The following is a 22,119-nucleotide window of genomic DNA, read 5'->3' as shown; positions in this document are numbered from 1 at the left end:
ACGCTGATAAACGCTTAATATTAATAAATTTCGTTTGAAATATTTTTTTATTAATTGTTAAAACTAGAATCTAAACATCATGGCAATTGATTCATGCTATGTCTATGTAATTGTTGAAATATCACGTTTGAAATATCTTTTATTTAACAGAGTAAACTAATTGGAAGCTGTCAATCGTCGATCGAATTGGTTCGTCACTTGCACGGTTTGCTCATTGAGGATGGAAAATTAAACGCGCAGGTTGCCAAGGCGAACGAAGTAGCGGCGTTGACGAACAGATACGAAAATCTGTTAATCCTGGCGAGAACACGAGAACAACAAATCAGAGAACTCAGGTAGGATCATTTACCTTAACACGTATAATCAACTACCTAATTACTGTTGCTATAATAGATATTATCATTAGACGTTATTGTACCTGTTTCAACAAAACCAATTGAATGTTAAACCAGAAATTTTTCGCGCACAGGTCACCTAACTCTGACGTTTACACCTTTCCCTGTGATCAGTGAGTGTTCCCATTTCGCACTAACAGTTTCTCATTAACAGTTGTTAACGATCTCCGCTCATTCCATACCTGTTTTTCTCGTAGTAAACTCTGAACATTAGCATGCCAAAAAAGTTCACTTTCCAAAAATTTCGTCTAATCATAAGAAATTTCATAATCATAAGAAATCACATGAAATTTTGTATATTACAGCGATAATGGTAGATTAACCTGTCCCTTATGTTCGCGCCGTAACTGGGCTCAATTGGAGAACGATCTCTGGAGATTAGAAAAATGGCTGGAATTCGCAGAAGGCACGCAAAGTGAACAACATTCGCCACCAAGCAACATAGAACAATTGGAGGATGTCATACAAAATCACAGAGAATTTGTACTCGATTTGGACAGTCATAAGAGTATTCTAGTCAGTCTGAACACTGTCGGCGCTCATTTAGCCGATCACACGGAGGAACTGTGTCGAGCGATGCAACTCAGAGACAGATTAACCGTCGCAAACACGAGATGGGAGAAGGTGTGCAACGTGACAACACATTGGGAGGAACAACTGCAAGTTGCGTTGATGTCGAACCAGCAATTCCATTGTATTATAGAGGAACTGCTTACCTGGTTGGAGAAAACGGAAATTAGTATACGAGCCAGCGAACCGGTCGACTTGACCGAGTCACCGGAAATTATGACCGCCAAGTACAATAAATTCAGGTATGTTTTAAGAGTGTTACATTCCAATACCTGTAAAAGATTACATAACTGTAAGATGGTACATATAGTAAATGGATAAAAAGTAGTAAATAACACACCTAAATTTTGTCATGTTCCTTTCATTTTTCAGATTTTCTTTCCTTCGTATTATGACTTCGTATTATTATCTTTATTTACAATTGTTCCAGCATCTACTAAATTAATCAGACAACAGAACAAATATTTCGCGTATTCTATCCGAGAAGAGACTGCAGTTAAAACAAAATCTTTTTCTTTTCAGAGAACTGAGGAGCGATCTGGAGCGGTGCGAGCCCCGAGTTCTGTCGCTTCAAGAGTCGGCTAATCAATTACTAGACGAGAAAGGCGAAACCAGAGCACGCCTACAGGAATTGCGACTCAGATTGCAGTCCCTTCGCCGACTGACTGGTATATACGCCTTGAAATTAGGGGCAGCTTTAGGAATGGATCCACGAGATATTGGACTCGCAGCCACAACTTCTTCTCTCGCGTCCCTCTCTCACGATGTAAGCTTCGTCTTGTATCTTTCTCACCTTCCTTAATTGAATATTCGAAACGAAACAAAGTCCTTACTATAGAAGACTATTGATATTTAATTTCTGTAAAAACGAAGTAGCTTGTTAAAAAAATTTCCAGGGAACGTCGATGCTCTGAGGCTACTTGCTGGAACTCGATGGTTCTCGCTTCTTAAATGTTAGACCTCAGTGTAGCTATATGTGCACTTACGTCGTAGGATCACGTTAATCGATACTTGAAACACGGGACACGGATTGCAATAAAGATCCAACGAATATCGAATACGAAATGATAGAACCATCTGAAACAGTTCTATGAATAGTTTATGTATGAAAGCATCGTTGATGATGTCTTTCATATCTTTTCCGATTGGATAAAAATAGATGTGACGAAAGAATGGAACATGATTCTACGTTTTTCTCCTCGTACTTCATTTTAATTCGCAGTTTGTATTTTACACGATGAAGACTGTCAATGATATTTATCGTGTAAGATATACAAGTCGAATTAAAATAGATATCCTAAAATTACGTAAGGTTGTTCCTGGTTGGAATTTTATTATTCCATGTCCCGTGACAGTAGTATTCACACGCACAGTACCTTATTGTTTGTGTTTTCTCTTTTACTGTATTGTAGCTACTCGACGAAGCTGCCTCTGGAACCGCTCAGCCCCACGACGCACCTGGCACAAAGTATGTTTTCTTCATTTTCTGTTTGAAATTCTGAGCTGTGTTCTCCAACATGATTTCTATGCATTTACATGTAGAAATGCACATAATCATAAAGTTACCTCAATATCTCGACATCGAACAGAAAACTTGGAGAACGTAAGCTCAGACAGATTTAACTTCCAATACTATTCGTGGCTGAAAAGATGACTTGCGATCTTTTATGCTTCCCTTTTAATCTATAAACGTAAATGACATAGACGACACTATCTCAATGACAAAAATACGAGTACGCTATTTTTAAGATTACGCTATAAATCAATGAAATCTGCATCGCTTTAACTAGCCGACTCTTCAGCCACGAACGATGGTCTGTTCAAATAAAGTATCATTTCCAAAACTCACGATTGAAATCGTAATAAATATGAAATAAACGCGCGTGTTCCAGTGGTGACAATGGCGAACGTACGGTATTATCTCGGGGATACCGTTTCCTGGGCCGAGTATTGCGAGTATCCTTGCCGATCCAGGCGCTGATGCTGCTGCTCCTCGGCGTCGCCTCGTTGGTACCATCCGCCGAAGAAGACTACAACTGCATGCTGTCGAACAACCTCGCCAGAAGCTTCACGCCAATGGTCGTCTATCCGAACGGGCCACCTCCTATCTAATGATAAAGAAACCTAATCTCGGACGCACCGATTTCGTAGGGCCCAGAAGAATGTTCAACCGAAATATTCAAAGAAGTCGCGGGAAGCGGAAACGCGAGATCGCGCACGATCTGCGTACATATGTACCTACTTAACTAGTCTGTCATATGGCGATCCATTGATGCAATCGATAAGAGAGATCAATAATAGATCTGTTATTTTTTTTTTTCGTATGTCAAAATTCTCCTCGAAATGGTCGCACGTTTAAGCAGAACTATAACGTTCGACTATCTTGATGAGAAAGAAGAAAAAAATGGTCAGACGCATTCTTCTATAGACGATGAGTTTACACGTAATAGAGTAATCTAGACTGAAAAGTCTCATGTTGGGATATACTAAACTGAAATCGAAATTTCTTGGCCTTAAATCTAGTTGGATTAAAGCAGGTACGGCGCCTTTGATCTGACCACGTCCCAATGAAAGACTACGTTTAAAGACAGTACGAGCAACGATGCTTGCTATTCGAAAATTTAATGAATAATTCAGTTGTTCTTTCGTTGGATCTTTTTATTTGCTCTTAATATAAAATTCGATGATTTTCATTCGTTTATTCATCGTTGGTATTAAAGGTACAAATTTGTATATTCTCCGTTTGTATAAAATTTGTAATATAATTGGACCTTCTCGTAGACAAACTTTAAATAGAAAATTGTAATTTTTTTAAAACTTGATTTCCATCTCTCGCTACTAAAATTGTATAGATTATATTGAAGTAATACTTACGTTAAATACTATTTAACATATTGATGTCGACATACGTTAAAAATGTTACTTAACGAATATATTCCATGATAGCGTGATATTACATACAATACCAGTTCGACTTTATTTTTTATACGTTGCATTTATAACTCGAAGGAAAGTAGGCAAAGAGCGAAGCTCGATTTTGTATATCGAGAACGAAACGTCCACTGACCGATATTTCAGAGCGTGATCGCGATTAACGCGATTAGTCATTGGTGCTAGTTCGACCGCTATAGAGAGAAACATAATAATTAATTATAATATATTATTATCATCGAGGTGTTTTCGAATTGTTCTCCTTTCCGTTCATTTTTCTACGATTTCTTAGGGTAAACAATGGATAAGGGAAAAAGCGAAGAAGGGAAGGATAGAATAAAAAGAAAAATGAAAAAAAGAAAGACACAGACGTATCGCATAATAATCGAAAACGCATAATGAAATTACCGACGACATCTCGGACGAGGTGCATCTTTTCCGAACGAGAACGACACAATTTTGGATACGCACAAAAGGATCATGAGTTTATTATTCGAGGTACAAAATAAGAGAACGACTGTATTTAACGGCCCGCTAGTTTCGCTTCCTAATTTATCGATATCTTGCTTGCTGCGCGACCGAGCTTTGTTATGTATTTTTATAAGGACAGAGCTTTCCGAAGACGGTGTACATCTGTCGATGTAATATAATTATAATAAATTAAAACCTATAGAGCCTTCATTTCTTTCCTCCTTCTTTTACAAACACTATTTATCTTCCGATGGGGTTAATCCATTTTCAATGTCTAGAAAGAATTCTATGTTTGTTAACCGTATACTATACAATTTTCCGCATTCGCGAATAAAGCTTGCGAGGGAATTTATTATAGTGAAAAATTATTTAACGATGGACATCTAATATTTGTATTCTCGCTTACCATGCAACTACACACATGACGTATATACGTAAGATTGTCATCGAATGCGTAAAATTAACATCGATCGAGAGTTTGTCAAATCGAAAACATCGTCAACTTATAAAGAAACCATTGCAAATACCGCAGGGATGCTATTATCCATAGATGAAGACGTTGTATACATCAATGCTTCTTCTTTGAAATCACGGTCAATGAATAATTCCAAAAAAAAAAGAAAAATAAAATAAAAAGGAAGAGAAAATGAAGAGAGGAACCAATAATAATAGCCATTCGTTCCTGTAAAGAATTAATTTCTGCTCGAAAGAAGGAATAAAGTCATGTGCTTCGTGATTCATTAATGATTACATGATATTTATAACACGCATTTATTAACACTTCGATTATCACCTGACTCACCTTGAACCAGCGACGAGTCTAAGTAACAGAGCAAACATTCGCGATCACGTGTATCCTTCGCGTGAATTCAAGTGCAGTTTGTTCGAAGGCATCGCGGTAATTAACAATGATCCCTGGGATGCAATTATCACGATTGAAAGAAAGCGCGAGTCTCGCGGGCGCCACAATTAACTTTATCAGTGGCGCCTGAAGAAGCGCCGTTAAAAGGAGCATAAATTGGAATATGAGCTCCGCTTAAGTCTGGTGTTGACGCTCCGCGTTAACTACCCTGCAAGTTCATTATACTCAAGACGCGTTTATACTGCAACAGAAATGGCTCAATCGTTTCGCAATGTCGTACAAATTTTTCTCTTCCAACGATAAGTAAAACACGCAACGTTATAGTAGTTTGAAAATTCCTTCTTTCCGCCATTAACTTTCGAAAATTGTTCAAGGCGATCTAGTCAAGTGACGTATTCGCGAGGCATTTATGATTTAAGGATCGAGTAGACTACGTACGCTCGCTTAAAATAGTTGCCGTCTGTAAAAATTATTCCATATTTTCTCCATCGCGATTATGTATAGAAATAAGTCGATCTTAATCTTACTGGGCATCTTATGCATACATACTTCGATCATTTGCAATCGCTCAAGTTAATGACACTTTTGCTTAGTCGCAAGGGTAGAAGAACTAAGATGTCTAATGTTTTGTACCATTTAAAGAAATAAATTATATACCGTGAATGATTTCCTTTAAACATTGACACCCTCGTACAAGAAGAAAAGCTTCTTTATACGCTATCGATCACAGGTTTGGTTATACTTATTACTAAGACAAATATTCTTGAATAATTACTAATTTCAATTCCTTATTTTTCACTTATTTTATATATATATAAATATAAGAAAAAGGTGACAAAATAAATTAATAATTGGAATATCTCGTAAAGTAAATTGTATCCTTATGACTATTTTGGACAATTTTGTCATTCTTCATACTAATTTCTCTATCTCTCCTGTTTGCATACGTACCAACGTATGCCTGTGTGTTATAACAAGTCGGAGTCGAGATCGAGATAATTCTCGCTAGTCGCATATCTGCATCTCAGGATCAATCTAATGAAGTCTATCCGCAGCTGCGTCGAATGCTGACAGGCTCGGGAGAGAGAGAAAAATGCAAAAAACTGGACAGCATTTTGCGAACACTATCATTCAGGTCGTGTCCAGTGATAACGAAGGCGACGGCACTTTTAGTGTTGACGGAACGTTAGTTTACGTAAGAAGACTTTTACACTTAGCTTACTTATCATTATACGACAAACGAACAGAAGCGGTTCAATCGTCGCATCCTCTGAGTCGTTTTAATCTTTGGTCATCAGGTAGAAGAAACAATTGGCTAGGTATGTCGAATTTGGATGGAAGAAAAACAAAAAGCTTGAACAACATCCCCGAAGTGTTCAAACGGCGCGATCATGACGAGTCGAAGGTTTTGTGGAAAGTTTTATCGAAAGTTTCCTTGGAAAACGTAGCCAGCGAACGATTTAAGACTTTAAATGCGAGAGGAGAGGACGCTTCTCCTTTTACTGTTCCAAAGCTCGAAGTCATAAAGCAAAGTGACAACGATGAATCGAGTAATACCGAGGATGAAGCGAACGAAGAGAAAGGATTAAAAAAGCCAGAAGTGCCGAAATTGGACGCCGAGGATCAAATAAAAAATACTTTTAAGGTAACTCCTTCTTACATCTTCTGATTCCTGTCAGATTTTCTTATTTCATTCCTTTCCGGTCAGCTCGATTTTTCAAATATAAGTTTGAAGAGACAGAAACGGATCCTATCGATAATTGACAGTTCTCTGTCGCTCATTCTAATTACTCCGATGACCATCAGTTTTTGGAGAGGGACGTGGACCTTGATGGATATCTATGCTGATATGTAAGTTTATTTATGCTCCGTCTAGACATACTTATTAACTATTGCGGTGATAAACGATGCGAAAAATCTATGAATAGATCGGAAGAACTATTAGTAATTTTTGTCAATTAAAACGATTCGTTGTAATAGTCTAAATCACGCGGAAATAAAATTGAAAGAAAAATTACAATAAAATACACGTATAGAATTATGATTTTGAAATGTTCTAAGGTTCCCGGAATTGTTCACGTTCCTCTTGGGTATTCTAATACACACATGTTTTGCAATTATGAGGAATTTCCTGCATGATCGTGTGCTCGATATATCAAAAAGGAAAACTTTCCTGAATAAAACCTATTGCAAGATCATCCAAATTTTATACACATACGTCTTCGGTATTTCCTGCAATATGCACTGGAGGGGTGCTTGGATTATTTTCGACCACTTCTTCATTTACAATATTTGGTGAGATCGGTAACTCGTATTTTATTTTAAAAGATAATTCTGAAAATCGCGTTCCGCGGATCAATCTCTCAAATAGATAAAAATTAATTAATCAATAAAAGATAACAACGGAGACAAAGATGCGTTAATAAAAAGAACAACATTATACACTTTAGATCTGTGCAGAAAAGGATAAAATAATTTATTTACATTTTAGAGGATCACATGGAGCACCTTATCACTAGCAAGTAGCTGGGATATATTGAGACGGGACAAAAATAGTCTGTTAATTGTGTTTGATACTTTCATTTCCTATGCTAATCTTTATGTTCATCATGAACGCTTTTAAAGATAGTGAGCGTCTCGTGCAAGTAGAAATATGATGATAAAGAGTAATGCCTCAAAACTGACGTTAAAGCATTAACGACAGCATGCCAATTTTCCAGATATAATTAATCGAAGCTATATTGTAACTTCTAATTGTTACGACTTATTTCTAAACCGTAACCATTTAATCCAACTGACTAGATTGTCCCAAAAATTATTTCTAGCTCTTATTACTACAAAATGGTTCATACGTAATTCAATAAAATAATATAAAATAAAAGATCTTGTACATCTGTTATTTTCTTATAAAACGAAACTAACTTTTGGGACAACCTAGTATTTTTACAATAAAGTAATATTCCTGATTTCTTTCTATATTAATATTCGTTAATTTTATCAATTTCCTTTAGGGTAACTGTAACCGCTACTTTGGCGCCAATGATAATTTTGGCGATCTTTCGATCAATTCGTAATGTTATAGCCATCCCTTCGGTGATCAACGTCGACATACTCGCCTTCGTCTTTCGTTTTCCAACGAGGTATAAGCTGGTAAGTTAATTAAAAATATATTTAAATTGTAGAATTATTGATATATTTCGTGATAGGATACACGAAAGATCTAGCAATCGTTACATGTGTACAAAGAAAATAAAAAAGATTGTAATAGATGACCAGTTATGTAAATAAAAATCTTGATGGGGAATCCGAATTGCAGAGATTTCACGATTTTTCTTGGCACTTTGAGAAATATTTCAATCGCTGTTAGATACGGATATCAGTGCGAAAGTCGATGAGAAAAATAAATGTTCATCAAGAGTTCTATTTCACAGATTGTGTATCTCCTCACGAGAGGAGACCTTATCAATTGGTAAAGTGATCGAACAAAATCTACGATGCCGTATCACTTAAGTATCGCAATCGATTGTCAAACGGTTCTAAAGCCGAATTTTCATTGGGAATATTCCGTGAATATCATTCGTACGATAAGATTCATGAATTGTAAGAATTACAAAAACACATATGAATAAAACACGTATTTTAATTATTCAAATGTATAAGATGTGTTTGATTATTATATTAACGATGATAAATGATCTGATCTGATTCGATTCGATTATCTACTGACCAATCATATAACGATACAGAAAAATAAATCATGATAATACGAAAATTACTATCAAAAAAATTGTCCCACTTATCGGGTTTGTAGTAAGCTTTGTATCACAACGTACAAACTTTTAATATGGCGAAAGAAAGCTATTATTGGACTATAAGAGTTATCATGTTATCTGACAGGTACGTTATCTATTCATTGACGCCTCTGAATCGTGAAAATCGTGTACATCGTCGTAGAACGAAAGAATTGCAACAAAGAATCTCACAGGCTTGAAATGGAGGAGTAAGACTTGTAGCAAAAGAGGTAAAATATTATCAGCATGAAAGCTATTAAATACCGTCGGCTAATGTTCCCGTCCAATTAACTTTAAACTGATATTTTACAACTTAACTAAACCCGAAGAGCAACGTTGGCTTTAACGTTAGATCCTGATCGAGGATATTGACAATATATATTATAAATATATGTATTGATAGTCTGAGAGCACCCATAGCCATTTTTCACAAAACAAAAGAAGAAACAGGAATCAATTAACAGTTTGAAGAACAATATTCTTATGTGTTACGTTCCAAGAGAAAATATAATTCTATCCATTGGATGAAACAAGAGAAAAAATAAAATAAGGCAAAGAACAAGAGCAATTTAAAAAATAAGGATCTTACTTGTGCAATGATCATTAAGAGTACGACGATCCTAACGTATCTCTGTGATTCACAATGACGGATTCAATATACAGAGTCGTAGGTGCCCGAGATCCGAATGGACGCTGGAATATTTTTTTCTCTACGTTCAACAAAAGGCTGTCACGAAGGAAAAAAAAAAGAATATGACAGGTCAAGGTAGATGGTCGTAATCCAAGCTTGATTGGTGTACAAAAAGGTGCCGATTAGCGATGCGTTCGACAAAAGCCCGATGAAACTGGCAGACAGGAAACGCCACTCAAAAAAATGAGGCTTCAAGGTGGTTCAGGCCTCTTCTCTTCGGCTACTATCTTGTTTCTTATCAGTTAACACCGGGTTTCCCGGATTTGTTAATTAGCGCCTGACTGTCGCGTATACGTCGATCACGATTTACGTGACTGCCATACTGTAGGCTGATAAAGTACACCGGTTCAGGTTCAATTAAAATTTCCTCCTTGCTACCAGTCCGCGATATCGTCTGATGACACTAACAGCCGCTAATTGCCGTTCAAGATACTTGGTCGAGGGATAAACATGTATACGAAATGTTTCAGTAAAGCGTTATTAATAATTATGAATAGAAGGCGGGTAAAGTGAGACGATCTTAAGTCGATGTTTAAATCGAATGTCATTTGATTTAAAAAATCATAAATGATCTTCAAATCATGTAGAAAAAAGGAAGAAGACTGGTTGAGGTGCTCTCAATTTATCTCATAATGGAGTGTACTCGTGTCTGCATAGGGAGAGTCATTAAGCAGCTCATGTACTTGACAAACGAATACTAAATTGGACTCAGACGGTGATCAGGCCAGAATAAACGAACTTTCTCATTTTTCATTTAAAAAACACCATTTTCAAACGTATGAAAGTCTGGGGAGCAACTGAAGAAACATCATCGTTAATAATTACGAAAACGTAGTTTCTTATACGCTATTTTTAACATTTCTTTTGCATTTTGATCGCAGATTAGGATCGAACGTAGTCACAATGCAAGGGATGATCTATGATATCCTATATCACGTGATCTCGCAGAATATGAATAGTTGGACAATTACAGTCGATACATTTATTTATGTTGAATGCATGATTTCCAAAGTAACGCAGGATGAAATCTGTGATTACAAGATATTTGATACTATACAAGGTATTTAGTACCATACTTTTTCACCTTTACGTTATTTTTTACATTTTCATAATCATTCTTCCCACTGGGGGACCTTGGAAAGGAAACGATGCCTTTGAACTTTCTTAGAACTGGTCGATGGTGGGTGTCGAAAGCTCGTACCCGCGTTCGTTCATCAAGCGTGCACGTAGCTTTAGCGACCTATGGGTGGGGGGTTGTGAGAGAGATCGAGGAAGGAAGGGAAGAGAGCAGAGCAGAGCACCGTACTATTCTCTATGCCATGGCCCGTGTGACGAAGCTGTTCATGATAATGCGATAGTGTTGGTCTGTGCTTAGCACTTGATAAAAGATAGCGGTGACTGAACAGATGTCAGTACTCACCCGCAGCCCGACCTGTCGGTTGACGGTCTCACGTATCTCGCCCCGTGTGCATCCGTGCATCGTCCACGGCCAAGTATTACGCTCTTGCGATTGCGATCCTCGAGAAAGTGAACGATAACACGAAAGCCTGGAGACGCAAGCGAGACGTTTTACGCGAACGAGATTGTGGATAATCGAGAATATTGCCAAAATTATCGTTTCTTTTTTATCAGTTACGATAGGCATCGATCCTGGAATAGACCAGGTGCGTTTCTGTGCGATGTCAAAGTTTCCGGCAGTCTGAAAATGTCAAGAGGAAACTACGACATTTATTTCGACTTTGTATCTACTGTTCGAGAAAATTGTTCCCTAGAGAATTTCGTGCAAGCAACAAACGAAGCTTCTTCGATAGGATGATCACTGCGATCCAGAGACAGTATTACTTTAAGAAGATCCGCTGCAAAGCTTGATCGTCAAGCCGGAAATCGTCCAGCAGAATCTCGACTAACCTCGAATACTCGTGTAGTTAGAAGCAATAATGCGGAGTTATGGCTAAGATACTCGACTCGACCCGAGACGAAGGATCAACAGTGAGATTAAACCTAAACATCGGTCGGTAAGGAGTCGTCAACGTCGAAGACGTGATTGTTTGTCTGAGTTCGTTTGAGATCGTTGAGCACCGTCTGGAGACTCGTCGCGGGGAGTAGTCGCCGCCGTTTTGAATTGAACTTGACAACGATCGTGATTGAACGAGGCTCAATTGGAAGACCAAAGAACAGCTTTTCTCGTCGAATAATGAGAGGCTCTCGGTGGAATTCTTCGAAAGCTCGACCCGAAGGCGTGCACCACCAAAGAGAGCGTACCATCACAGACTCGAATCATGCATGATGAGCGGTGCGACTAGGCTCGATCAGGATTGGATGAGAATGGTCGAGTTACGCGGTGGCACCGGTATGACGAGCGGGCTAAGCGGTCGGTCATCGAGTCGTTTTCATTACACTATACTCACTATTTTGGACACTGTGTTCGCGGCTACTGTGGCCGCCCCGGCGGTGGTTGGTTACTGGAGAGGTACCTGGGGCTTGAGCGACGTCTACGTCTATCCGGAGGATCCGGTTCTCAGCAGCTTGACCTCGATAGTGATCGGTTTCATAGGGTTGTTCGCGTTCAACGTTTCTCAGAATGTCCTGAACGAGCTTTTACACCCGGACAAACACAGATTGTCGTATTACGTCGGATCCAGACTTTACACGGCCGTGTTCGGGTTTTGCTGCGTAAATGCATGGCGTGGCGCCTGGCAGGCCCTCGACCTGTACACGGAACACACAGCGAGCACCGTTTTCGCCACCACCGCCGTTAGCCTTCTAGCATTGGCGATCATGCGTGCCATCAGGAACATTTCCGCGCCACCGTTCTCCCTTTGCTTGGACTCGTGTCCCGGATACTTCGAAGTGCAAACCATGTTTCGCGTGAACGTAAGTAACTGATCGTTCGTACACCGTAGAAACGTAGAAACGTGAAGCTGAAAGAGGAAGAGTCCGATAGATCGCTTATAAATACACGCAAAGCTGGATCTAAGTATGGATCGGTCGAGATCGAATCAAGTTTGTAGGAAGCTTTTAGAGTTCGATTACGGACTTTTATGCAAATTTATATTTCTAAGAATACAATTAAGAAGGTAAAACCCTGGAAGAAAATTGCTTAACCTTCCAAGAATTATAAAAAGCAGTATACTTTTGATATTTCATGTATTTTTCCGTACCATGTGCACTCTGTGCAATTTTGCATCTTCAAATTTCTTATAAGCGCATGAAAATTCGCTGTTTAATCGTTATCTTTCGATCCTTTATGTAATAAGCGATACAGAGTAATTATCATAAATTACGAGGCAAACAAATTATACTTCCTGACAATTGTTTCTTCGTTTTCCTCGTATCAATTGCTTCCTTCAGTTCTTTTTGTATGAGCAAGTGATAGAAATGATCAATTAAACCGCTATCAATTATGACAAGAATACAAATAAGAACCGATGTGTCTTTCTGAATTCTCGAATTCTCAAAGCGTTCAATTTCTAAGAGTGAGATTGCAGAAAATTTACTATTCTTGCTACGAGAACGGTATATATCCTTCTTGCTTTGTTTCGATTATCTTCATATTCTACCATTCTGTTTCACCGATATTATTATGGGTGACGAGTAACCCGACTGAATGAAATTACCCGCAAGGCTACGAAATCTCGTGAATCATTCGTGTCTTTTGAAAATATAAATATTCACAGCTACGCTATCAAACGTACATTTCTATCGAGATTAACGTAAATGTTATAAAACGCCATCATACACGTGGTTTTTCCTTATGTTGAGCTTGAAAATCACAGTAATGTAACTAAATTTTTAAGAATATAATTTAAAATATAGACCATTGTTTTACTCGCTAAATATCATGACGAATATTAAACTTTGAACATTTTATTCTTGCATATTATGTTCATTCTGAACATCTTCGTTGGTCATAACTTTGGTCTCTGCTTCGACGCGCTTCCATTGAAAAGATATAACGAATGATAAACGCAGAATACTATTTTATGGAAAATAGCAATGGATTGTCTTACACTACTGCGATTCTCAATCCTCCAGATATTGATCGGTCGAATCTTAAGTCGGTTATGTCTTACGGTCTTATAAACGAATTAAAAAGATGGGAAAAATCGTCAAATAATCGACTCGTCTCGGCAAAAATGATCACGAGCACCGATGCTTTTCATTGAAAACGAAAGGGGGCTAAATGTTAAGTAGGAAACGTAAGAGGTCTAGACAGCGTGTTTTGACGCATCGGTGAAGCTGGAGCCGTGCGATGCACGGCATCGATGCGATGTGCAAGGTATAAGCACAGTTTCCGGCTGACTCTCCCAATACTCGAACAGCATCGCGTCCGTGCAGTTAGCACACGCACGAGCACGGCCTGCAGCCGCAATTTTCGATGTTTTAACCTTTCTCCTTCGATCGAACGAAACTCGAATGGAGAATCGAACGATAAGATACACAAATTACACGCTTCTGTCTATATTTCGTATCTCTGACACGAGTGTTTCTTTATCTAAATTTTTCTAAAGGAATATTTATCTAAAGTTTGCTGAATGATGAATGGAGGATGAAAGAATGAGAATGGAACACAACTGGTTTTATAACTTGGAATTTCTAAGCGATACTGTATGTTGCATATTATGTATATATATTCTAAATATTTGGGAGGAATTTTTCAACATTCTGACAGTTCTTTTTAGTTGGACAGTTCTTCTTAGATTTGGCTTTTGGTCGATCGTTGTTTTATTTTATCGATGTCTAGAAATGATTTATCGAAGATGATAACGAAGAAGAGACGCAGCGGGATGATCTTGAATTAATTATCACTCAGTTGAGTCCTCTCCGTCACTTAAAAATCGAGGACAGAAGGGTGTCGCGAAAAGTCGACGGGTGATAATACACTCGGATGAAAGTTTACCTCACAAATGGTTCGTCGACCGGAAAATTCTTGTACTTTTGATTTATCGAAATGATTCTCTTTCTCAAAAATGAACCGCGGATCGAACGATAGATCGCAGAGTATTGGAGTAAAGAACGGTTTAGTTAATACGTACATCACGTTAAGAAATCAAGCTGGACGTTTTCAGATAGACATCCTTTTTACACCTTTATCGGATATTATTTGGATAGACATGGATAGACAATAGATTTTTTATGCTTGAGTTTATATTGTTTTAAACGTCTCCTTCCACAATTTTCACTTCTCGTAATACCGCAATGTCATAGCAATATCCCCATCCCTTTTCGACGTGCCAGCAATTTAATGTTCAATGAATCAGTGAATTTAGGGAAGCGTGAGTTAGCGATCCGCGTGAAGAAATCATCAGACTAGAACGATGTTTCTAGTTCATCTTACGGCGACTGAAAAAAACGTTAGAATAATTTTGGAAGATTAAAGGAAATAGGCGGGAAAATCTAGAAACATCAGGAATAAAATAACAATAAGCTTTCATCGAATAAATTTCGTTCACATTCGCGCTTGGAAATGGAATCGCAACCCTCTCGAGACTGACGATACGTCTCAAGGTAATTAGGTGATTTTTACACAAACTTCTCCGAATTGTTCTAATGGATTTGTCATTTGTTTTAAGAAGTCTCAATTCTGAGAAGGAAAATTATAAGTATGACTATATGAATTTGTTTTTGAACAATCAGACATCTAATAATCACATGCCGTAGTACCAAAATTATGAAATTTTCAAAGGATGAAGTTGATCGGCTTTACATATTATTTCGTTTATTGTTAAAAAAAGATGCTCAATTCTAAATATAGTATTTTCGCAAAAATCTTATATATTTATCTTGTAGGATAAACTACGAACTCTATTTTTGCCATAAATAATCTTTGACGTAAGCGATACGCGATTAGCAATAGCTATGCGTTGTTTATCATAGTTCCCGCTCTCTTCAAACATTTCCCGATTTCTCACCTGCAAATGATGTTTATCTATTATTTATGTTGCCTGATTGCAGAACACGAGAGACTGGTCGTTGTACTTATTGGATTGTGCCTTCAGCGTTGGAGTGGTTGGTACGTTGGTTGTGTTCGTTTGGAGAGGTGTCTGGATACTTTTCGACCTCTATCTTTTTCCCAAAGATCGAGAATATTCCGCGATCGGATCCCTCGTGAGTATTATTATTGCTCCTTCTCTCTTTTTTATTTTTGATAATAATAAATGATCTTAACTCTGTTACGGTTGTCGAATTTTTATGTCAAGAAACAAACAAATTTTGCACATTGCACATACGTATAAACAACAATATTTTCGTATGTTCCTAAAACTCGAGAGATTTCTCAACGATGGAAACGTAGCATTTTCATTATAAACAATAATTTCTTAGCATAATCATTGTGGAAAAATAATTGAAAAAGTTAATCGCTTTTTCTTAAATCGACGAAAGCGAAGAAGCTCTTAACGTTTACAAATCGTAGTGTGATTATTTAACACAAAACACCAATTGGCATTGATAAAGATATGAAAAGAAAGTGAAGAAAACTCGATCTCATCTTGAAGATTGTCCACGTTACGATAGTCTATTCACCTCAGATCGCGTGAATCCGTGAAAATACGGTGTGCGTACAAACATTCGATAAAGCAGTGTCCTATCGAACGAACGCGTGTCATCGGGTGTCATTAGCAATCACGTGTTGAACGACATTTTGAAACGTGCCACCTACACAGAGCGCGGTGAGCGGCACGCCGTTGGTCCGATTGTATAATTGAATATTCGCCAATTGTATGATTGCGAGGGCACATGACAAAACTGTTCACGTATGTATGTGTTCGCAAAGACACTTTATTACGGACTGCATTTACTTGTCTGAATACGTTGCGGAGAGAACGCGGTCAACGAGAGGATTTGTTTAATTTTTCAATAATGACGATCGTTGATCTCCAGCCGGAGACCTATACTCGATGCGATTAAACCGTTCTGTACCCATCGAAATTGCTATAGAAATTCCTATCGAAATTCTCCATTGAAATGGTTCTCTCAGGGTGCCTTCAGACAATCAACAATATTATCAATATTTCAAGATTCTCAACGAAAATATGGTTTATCAATAAATATTAAGAATATGTAAGGATAGTCTGAGCGCACCCTCGTAGTATCTCTAGTAGGTGGATGCGTGTTCTGATGAAAGAAACGTCTGAAGATCGGAATGTGTATATTTAGAAAAATGTATATGTTTGATTACTCTGGATCCTCTTGTACAATAGTTTACTAACTAATAATATTAGTAGATTGATAGGATCGATAAACAAGTTGTGGGTTATAGATTTCTCAGTTATAATTCTATAATTTTACGTTAAACAAAGTAATTAGTTAAATTTAATGATATAAAAGAATCAAATAGAAAGGGATCTATCGATATTACTAATTTTTGACCTTGTAAAATTTCATTCATAATGGTTCAATTCTGTATGAAAGTTCTCCAGGACAATAGTCAGAACATGCATCCACTGTAGCCATAGTCTTACTCTCTGATTTTACGCAATCGTGTCGCGTGCCATATTGTTCATCGATCACTCGTCGTTTAAGCTTCGTTGTTCTTCTACACCGACGATCGTGAAATTCTTTCTACAACGTTGGCAAACACAGATGAGCGCACATAAATATTTCGACATTGTGAGCACAAGCTCACAACCCGTGGAATTATTCGGTTGCAAAATGATATTCAATTGGCGCCGTGTATCCTCCGCGACAACAATAACATTCGACTGTTGCGACTTTTTCCCCGCTGGATGATTGGCGGAGAATAAAAAACGCGATCGCGGCGTGTTCGAAAGAAATCTGACGCGACATACGTCTGGCCGATGCGAACGATAAGATTTGTCTAGAAATCAGGCAATTGTACCAGTTCGATGTATAGTCTGGCATTGATGAAGACATGAATCCGAGTTATCGAGAGAAAGATCGACGATGTAGGATAACTTGGAGTAAATAAAATCGAATTGCAATACTTTGGCTTTTAATTTATCGATTTCGATAATTCCAGATTCCTGCAAGAAAATAAATAAATTCCATGGCGCCAGTCTTCTTCTTTATCAATGCTGCTACTGGACGAATGATCGATTTTAAAGTAGATCAATATCTGCGATACGAAATCAGCATTAGGGTATTTTCACAATGTCCGGTTTCGCCGTCGTCGATCTTCATCGTCCGGTTGAAAATGAATGTTGGCTGATCACCAGCCAGTATCACGCTCTTGTTCTACACCGTCGTGCCGATTACGTGTTTAGTCGAGTGGCAATAAAATTATATAATAAAAACAAAATAATAAAATAGCACGGTGGCATAGAAAACGAGCATTACACCGGCCGGTAATCGGTAAAAATGTATGTTCAATCGGAGAATGTGAAAATGTCCTCGAATGTAAATACTCGATTTGATTGATCGACGTTCGTTTGATACGACTATCCTCCTGATGCAACTGTTTCTTAGGAAGTTTGAGAAACAAATCTGAATAGGAAAATAAACCGTCTTGTTACGCTTATCGAAGGTTAACGCATCGGCTTAAAATACAAAGATAAGAGTAGCTTATTGCTATTTTAAAAAAACACTTATGCGCGATCATTGATAATATCACGATGGTATTTACTCGACGATGCTCGATATCAATTTGATGACTGATTCAATGAACCTTCCAAATATTGTCGGATGAAAGTTTGAGTAGATGATGAAGTCCATTTGAAAAATTTGGCAGAATTTGTCGAATAATGTGAAATTCTCGAATCGTGTTTGAAGTCCTTACGAGAAATCTACCAGATACGATTTGCACGATGATGGCGATAATGTAAATCCTCAAGAGGGTCGATGATTGCGCGAGGGTCATCCAATTCACGCATTTACTCGCTCGTAATGCCGCTTCGAAACCGTGAAACAGCGGCCAACTATTTGTCGTCGGTTGATTCGCTGAAAACTCTGACCAACGAGAACGAAAACGTCATTGACGAGCTCTTTTCTCGGCAATGTCGATCGAGCGCGTCAGACAAACAGAACAAAATCGACTGTAGGATTTGTTAAAAGACGAATTGTAATTTTTCCTTATAAAAAGATAGATATAAGAAACAGAGGAAGATCAACCTAATCCTGTATAAGGATATCGACTTACGAGTAACATGAATCTTATTTCATTCGCTTCTCATTGTAATCATTATATTTCTATATATAGAATTTCAAGAAATAAGAAATAAGAAACACGCCAAAGAGAAGAGAAATCGAATACACTAAAAAATATTCACAACGGGAAGAAAAGTTATAAAAATGGGTTTGAAAGATGTAACAATGAAATAAAAAAAAAAAAAAAAAGTAATACAAATGGAGGAGCTGAAAATATAAAAGACAACATTCGACAATTGTTTCATCTAAAATAATTCTCAGTCACTTTGATCAAGGATATTATCAAATTGGTAAATCGGGACACCTAAAATGAATAATTTGCAACTGCCAATGGTTCTCTCTGTTTATTATATATTTGAACAATTGTCGGGTGCAATTGCAGGCCATCGGATACATGATAGTGACGGTGACGTTTTCCTTGCAACCATTGATGCGGTACGCGTGTGCTCGTCTTCAAGGCTGGGCCCGTTTAATAGCGGCCGATGGTTTCCTGCTGCTCAGCTTCCTGGGCACGGTGAATGTTTGGCGTGGCATCTGGAACGTATTGGATCTGTGGCTGGTCCCGGACAACCGAGAATTGTCCTGTTGGATCACCCACGTTGGGTGCTTCGTATTCCTCGTACTTCTCAACTGCAGCAATTCCATCCTCGTTCGCGGCGTTTACATCGACGCCGAGGAGGACGACGGCAAATGCGTCGTATTTCCTTGCCACTATCTTCGATTATTCTTCAAGGTTAGCCCATACATGGAGTCTGCTTAGTTTTGATTTTATTTAGACTTCAATTTTATTAAAGAAAAACATTGCAAACTAAATGTCGCCTGAATGTAATTTACATTCCTAGTGCTTTGGTGATCGACTATTTTTCATTTCCACTTGCTTATAATCAAAAGTCTTATGTATATTGTTCGCTCGAGATATACAGCGATATAGATTTCAATACATCGGTCTAAACGAACAATGATCGTCTGCTTGTAGGTCGAACGCGAGAAGAAGGAAGCGAGACGACGAAACCTGCTGGTTGCCTCGAAGGACTTTCGACCTCGACCAGATGGAAATACCAAAGACACCGAAAATGGCGCGCTTCTATCGAACAGCACCGCCACGACTATTCTACCAACGAATCCTGAATCTCTCGTCTAATATAAACACCGAGGAAACAAGACTCCAAGAATTCGACTGAATTCCCTTTCTGATACTCTCGCCGATCCTCGTGCAATATCAAAATACAGAAAGAAAAACCGGCTATGGAAGGAACATACTTTAAGAGGAATCGGTTTATACTATTCTGTGCTCTCGGCCAGTGATTGTATTAAGTGATAAGTTCAGGGTCACGGAAACTTTTCCAACACAAACAGAATACACGGGCTTCATATTGAAGTCGTCGAGAAGTTTGTTAAGCATCGACGAGTAGACGACAGGTAGACGATGGAATAAACACAACGAATAGTGAAATAGCCGTATAGATCGACAGATAAACGTAGGTAGACACGCAGATAGATGCTTAGAACACCGATTTAAGTTAATCGAATAGGTAAATCGATATGGAAGAAAAGAGAATGGAATCGGGCAAGTTCTCACAATGACGAATTCAACGAATGACTGTGAAAGAGTGACGATTATATGTATATAAGGGACTGCATGCATGCATGTGTACGTGTGTGTGTGCGTGAGTGGGTAGATGAATGTGTAAGTACAAGAAACCGAATGTATATAATTCTGACTTCGTGCATGCTTCGAGCGCGGATCTGTGCGAGTGCATCCGGAGACGTCGACGAGACGAAACTGAACTTGCTTTGTTCACGACAGCGTACACACAAGCGTGTCGTTAAACGTAAGTTTTACACGATAGAAGGTACGTGTATATACACGTATAGAAACATGCACATGGCGATTACTACTCGACGATTTATTCAAAATTCAGAGCGATTCCGTGGGACGAATCCGTGCGTTTGGATTGAAACGCTGGTTCAGAGATCGAACCATCGTGCGTTTTTTCCTGATAATGTTATTGATATGAAATCGATATGACACAGTGAAATACGAAAGATCGATGGACGATTAAACGAACGTGTTTGATCAGCGAATGTTTCAACTATCCGTGACCCGATTAATTTACTCAACCGATTTATTTCACGTGAAACGATTAGTTAATAAGGACTCGTGATTATTTGAAATAAATAACGAGAGAATATCACAAGATGAAAAGTGTTCGTCAGCGTCGATTCCATAGGATTTCTAGTCATCGTTAGTCGCCACCCTCATCGTCGATGCTCCATTCGATCGAGCATTATCGAATTTAACCTTTGTCCGAACGCTAATGATTATCAAGAGCGTACGCTTGTGATCCTAGCGTTAGATGAGACCTTGATGATGACAATGGTAATAGACTGGATACGATCATTATAAATGGGTTATAACCTTCTCCCCCGCATCCTGTACACCCCGCAGATTTTGCTCTTGTACATCAATTACGACGTCATGGCGTACTAATAATTAATTAACTGGAATAATGACGGGACAATGGGCGACTGGCACATCGATAGGAAGTGGCTAGTTCGACGATAAGCGGCTGCCCTCCTGGCCTACATTTAATATTTTCACAATGAACAATGTGCCAGCCGTTGCACCGGAAGTCCGACGTCCCGCAGAAAACCGGAATCGATCGCGGTCGATTAAAAAAGCCGACGAATCAGAATGTTAATTATCGCTCGAACGCTCGAACATCGTTCTCTAAACACGCATATTGCCATCGCAAGATTCTGCAGGCTGTTTCATATGACAGGAGCAACGATATACACACGATATATATTTATACGCTCGTATACGCGACTTTTACCACATTCGTTGAAATAAAAAAGAAAGGATTAAGCTTACGAACCTTCGGCTTTATATTATTTATATCTTTATATTATAACAGACTTTAACGGACTTTCCATTACGGTACCATTTAAACTGATGACACTTTTACGATGCTTACCTTACCTATACTATAGAATTAATTGCGGCACCACATATACAGAGACAAATACGAATTTTTATCAATAAATAATGGTAAATAATCATTATACACTCATCGTAACGAAAAAGTTGACAGAACAATTCCACCTCTTTCCATCGTTTTCAAATTGAATCGCAACGCCAGCAAGTCGTGAGCCGATCTGCCAAGAAGACTATGCGTACGGCTGTGAATGAGTGACTAAAAAAGAAAATACGCGAAGGGCGGTTAAAAATATAGAAAAGGGTCCCCGAGAAAAGATGTGGACGGTCGAAGGACGATACACATCGGTAACAACAATGATTAG

The 22,119-nt window shown here is 38.3% G+C and overlaps 3 protein-coding genes across 9 annotated transcripts in view; all 3 read left to right on the top strand.

The window, feature by feature from the left end:
• Nucleotides 1–4,577, top strand: part of LOC122571507 (nesprin-1) — a 109,347-nt gene extending 104,770 nt beyond the window's left edge. For 4 of the 5 annotated variants that reach the window (XM_043735359.1, XM_043735352.1, XM_043735369.1 and 1 more), the window contains 5 exons: nucleotides 151–335; nucleotides 701–1,207; nucleotides 1,488–1,731; nucleotides 2,378–2,433; nucleotides 2,858–4,577. In XM_043735359.1, coding sequence (XP_043591294.1) covers nucleotides 151–335; nucleotides 701–1,207; nucleotides 1,488–1,731; nucleotides 2,378–2,433; nucleotides 2,858–3,077 — 1,212 coding nt within the window. In that variant the 3' untranslated portion in view covers nucleotides 3,078–4,577. Of the gene's footprint in view, nucleotides 1–150; nucleotides 336–469; nucleotides 1,208–1,487; nucleotides 1,732–2,377; nucleotides 2,434–2,857 lie in introns of those variants that run through there. The other variant, XM_043735379.1, reaches the window with a different exon arrangement.
• A 146-nt stretch (nucleotides 4,578–4,723) lies between these two features.
• LOC122571620 lies at nucleotides 4,724–10,512 on the top strand. 3 transcript variants are annotated; one of them, XM_043735615.1, is made up of 6 exons: nucleotides 4,724–6,424; nucleotides 6,528–6,874; nucleotides 6,938–7,080; nucleotides 7,291–7,524; nucleotides 8,241–8,379; nucleotides 8,661–10,512. In XM_043735615.1, exons 2-6 carry the CDS (start codon nucleotides 6,551–6,553, stop codon nucleotides 8,700–8,702), a joined length of 882 nt encoding a protein of 293 aa, XP_043591550.1. In that variant the 5' UTR covers nucleotides 4,724–6,424; nucleotides 6,528–6,550; the 3' UTR covers nucleotides 8,703–10,512. The 3 variants fall into 3 exon arrangements, with proteins under 3 accessions (XP_043591550.1, XP_043591540.1, XP_043591560.1); XM_043735605.1 differs by having other exon boundaries at nucleotides 8,546–10,512; XM_043735625.1 differs by lacking the exon at nucleotides 7,291–7,524 and having other exon boundaries at nucleotides 8,546–10,512.
• Nucleotides 10,513–11,057: 545 nt separating this feature from the next.
• On the top strand, nucleotides 11,058–21,220 carry LOC122571607. The gene is made up of 4 exons (XM_043735574.1): nucleotides 11,058–12,585; nucleotides 15,667–15,819; nucleotides 19,199–19,549; nucleotides 19,793–21,220. Exons 1-4 carry the CDS (start codon nucleotides 11,995–11,997, stop codon nucleotides 19,955–19,957), a joined length of 1,260 nt encoding a protein of 419 aa, XP_043591509.1. The 5' UTR covers nucleotides 11,058–11,994; the 3' UTR covers nucleotides 19,958–21,220.
• The last annotated feature ends 899 nt before the right edge of the window (nucleotides 21,221–22,119 follow it).

This window comes from Bombus pyrosoma, linkage group LG1 (genome assembly GCF_014825855.1).
Source record: "Bombus pyrosoma isolate SC7728 linkage group LG1, ASM1482585v1, whole genome shotgun sequence".
Taxonomy (NCBI): Eukaryota; Metazoa; Arthropoda; class Insecta; order Hymenoptera; family Apidae; genus Bombus; species Bombus pyrosoma.
Note: the sequence above shows the minus strand (reverse complement) of the source record. Positions and strands in the feature narration are given on the sequence as shown.

Coding starts and splice junctions, on each gene's coding strand:
- LOC122571620 (XM_043735605.1), top strand. CDS start 6,551: ATGTCGAATTTGGATGGAAGAAAAACAAAAAGCTTGAACAACATCCCC. Junction 7,081..7,290: donor ATGGATATCTATGCTGATAT/GTAAGTTTATTT, acceptor AAATGTTCTAAG/GTTCCCGGAATTGTTCACGT. Junction 7,525..8,240: donor TTCTTCATTTACAATATTTG/GTGAGATCGGTA, acceptor AATTTCCTTTAG/GGTAACTGTAACCGCTACTT.
- LOC122571607 (XM_043735574.1), top strand. CDS start 11,995: ATGATGAGCGGTGCGACTAGGCTCGATCAGGATTGGATGAGAATGGTC. Junction 12,586..15,666: donor AAACCATGTTTCGCGTGAAC/GTAAGTAACTGA, acceptor GCCTGATTGCAG/AACACGAGAGACTGGTCGTT. Junction 19,550..19,792: donor ATCTTCGATTATTCTTCAAG/GTTAGCCCATAC, acceptor GTCTGCTTGTAG/GTCGAACGCGAGAAGAAGGA.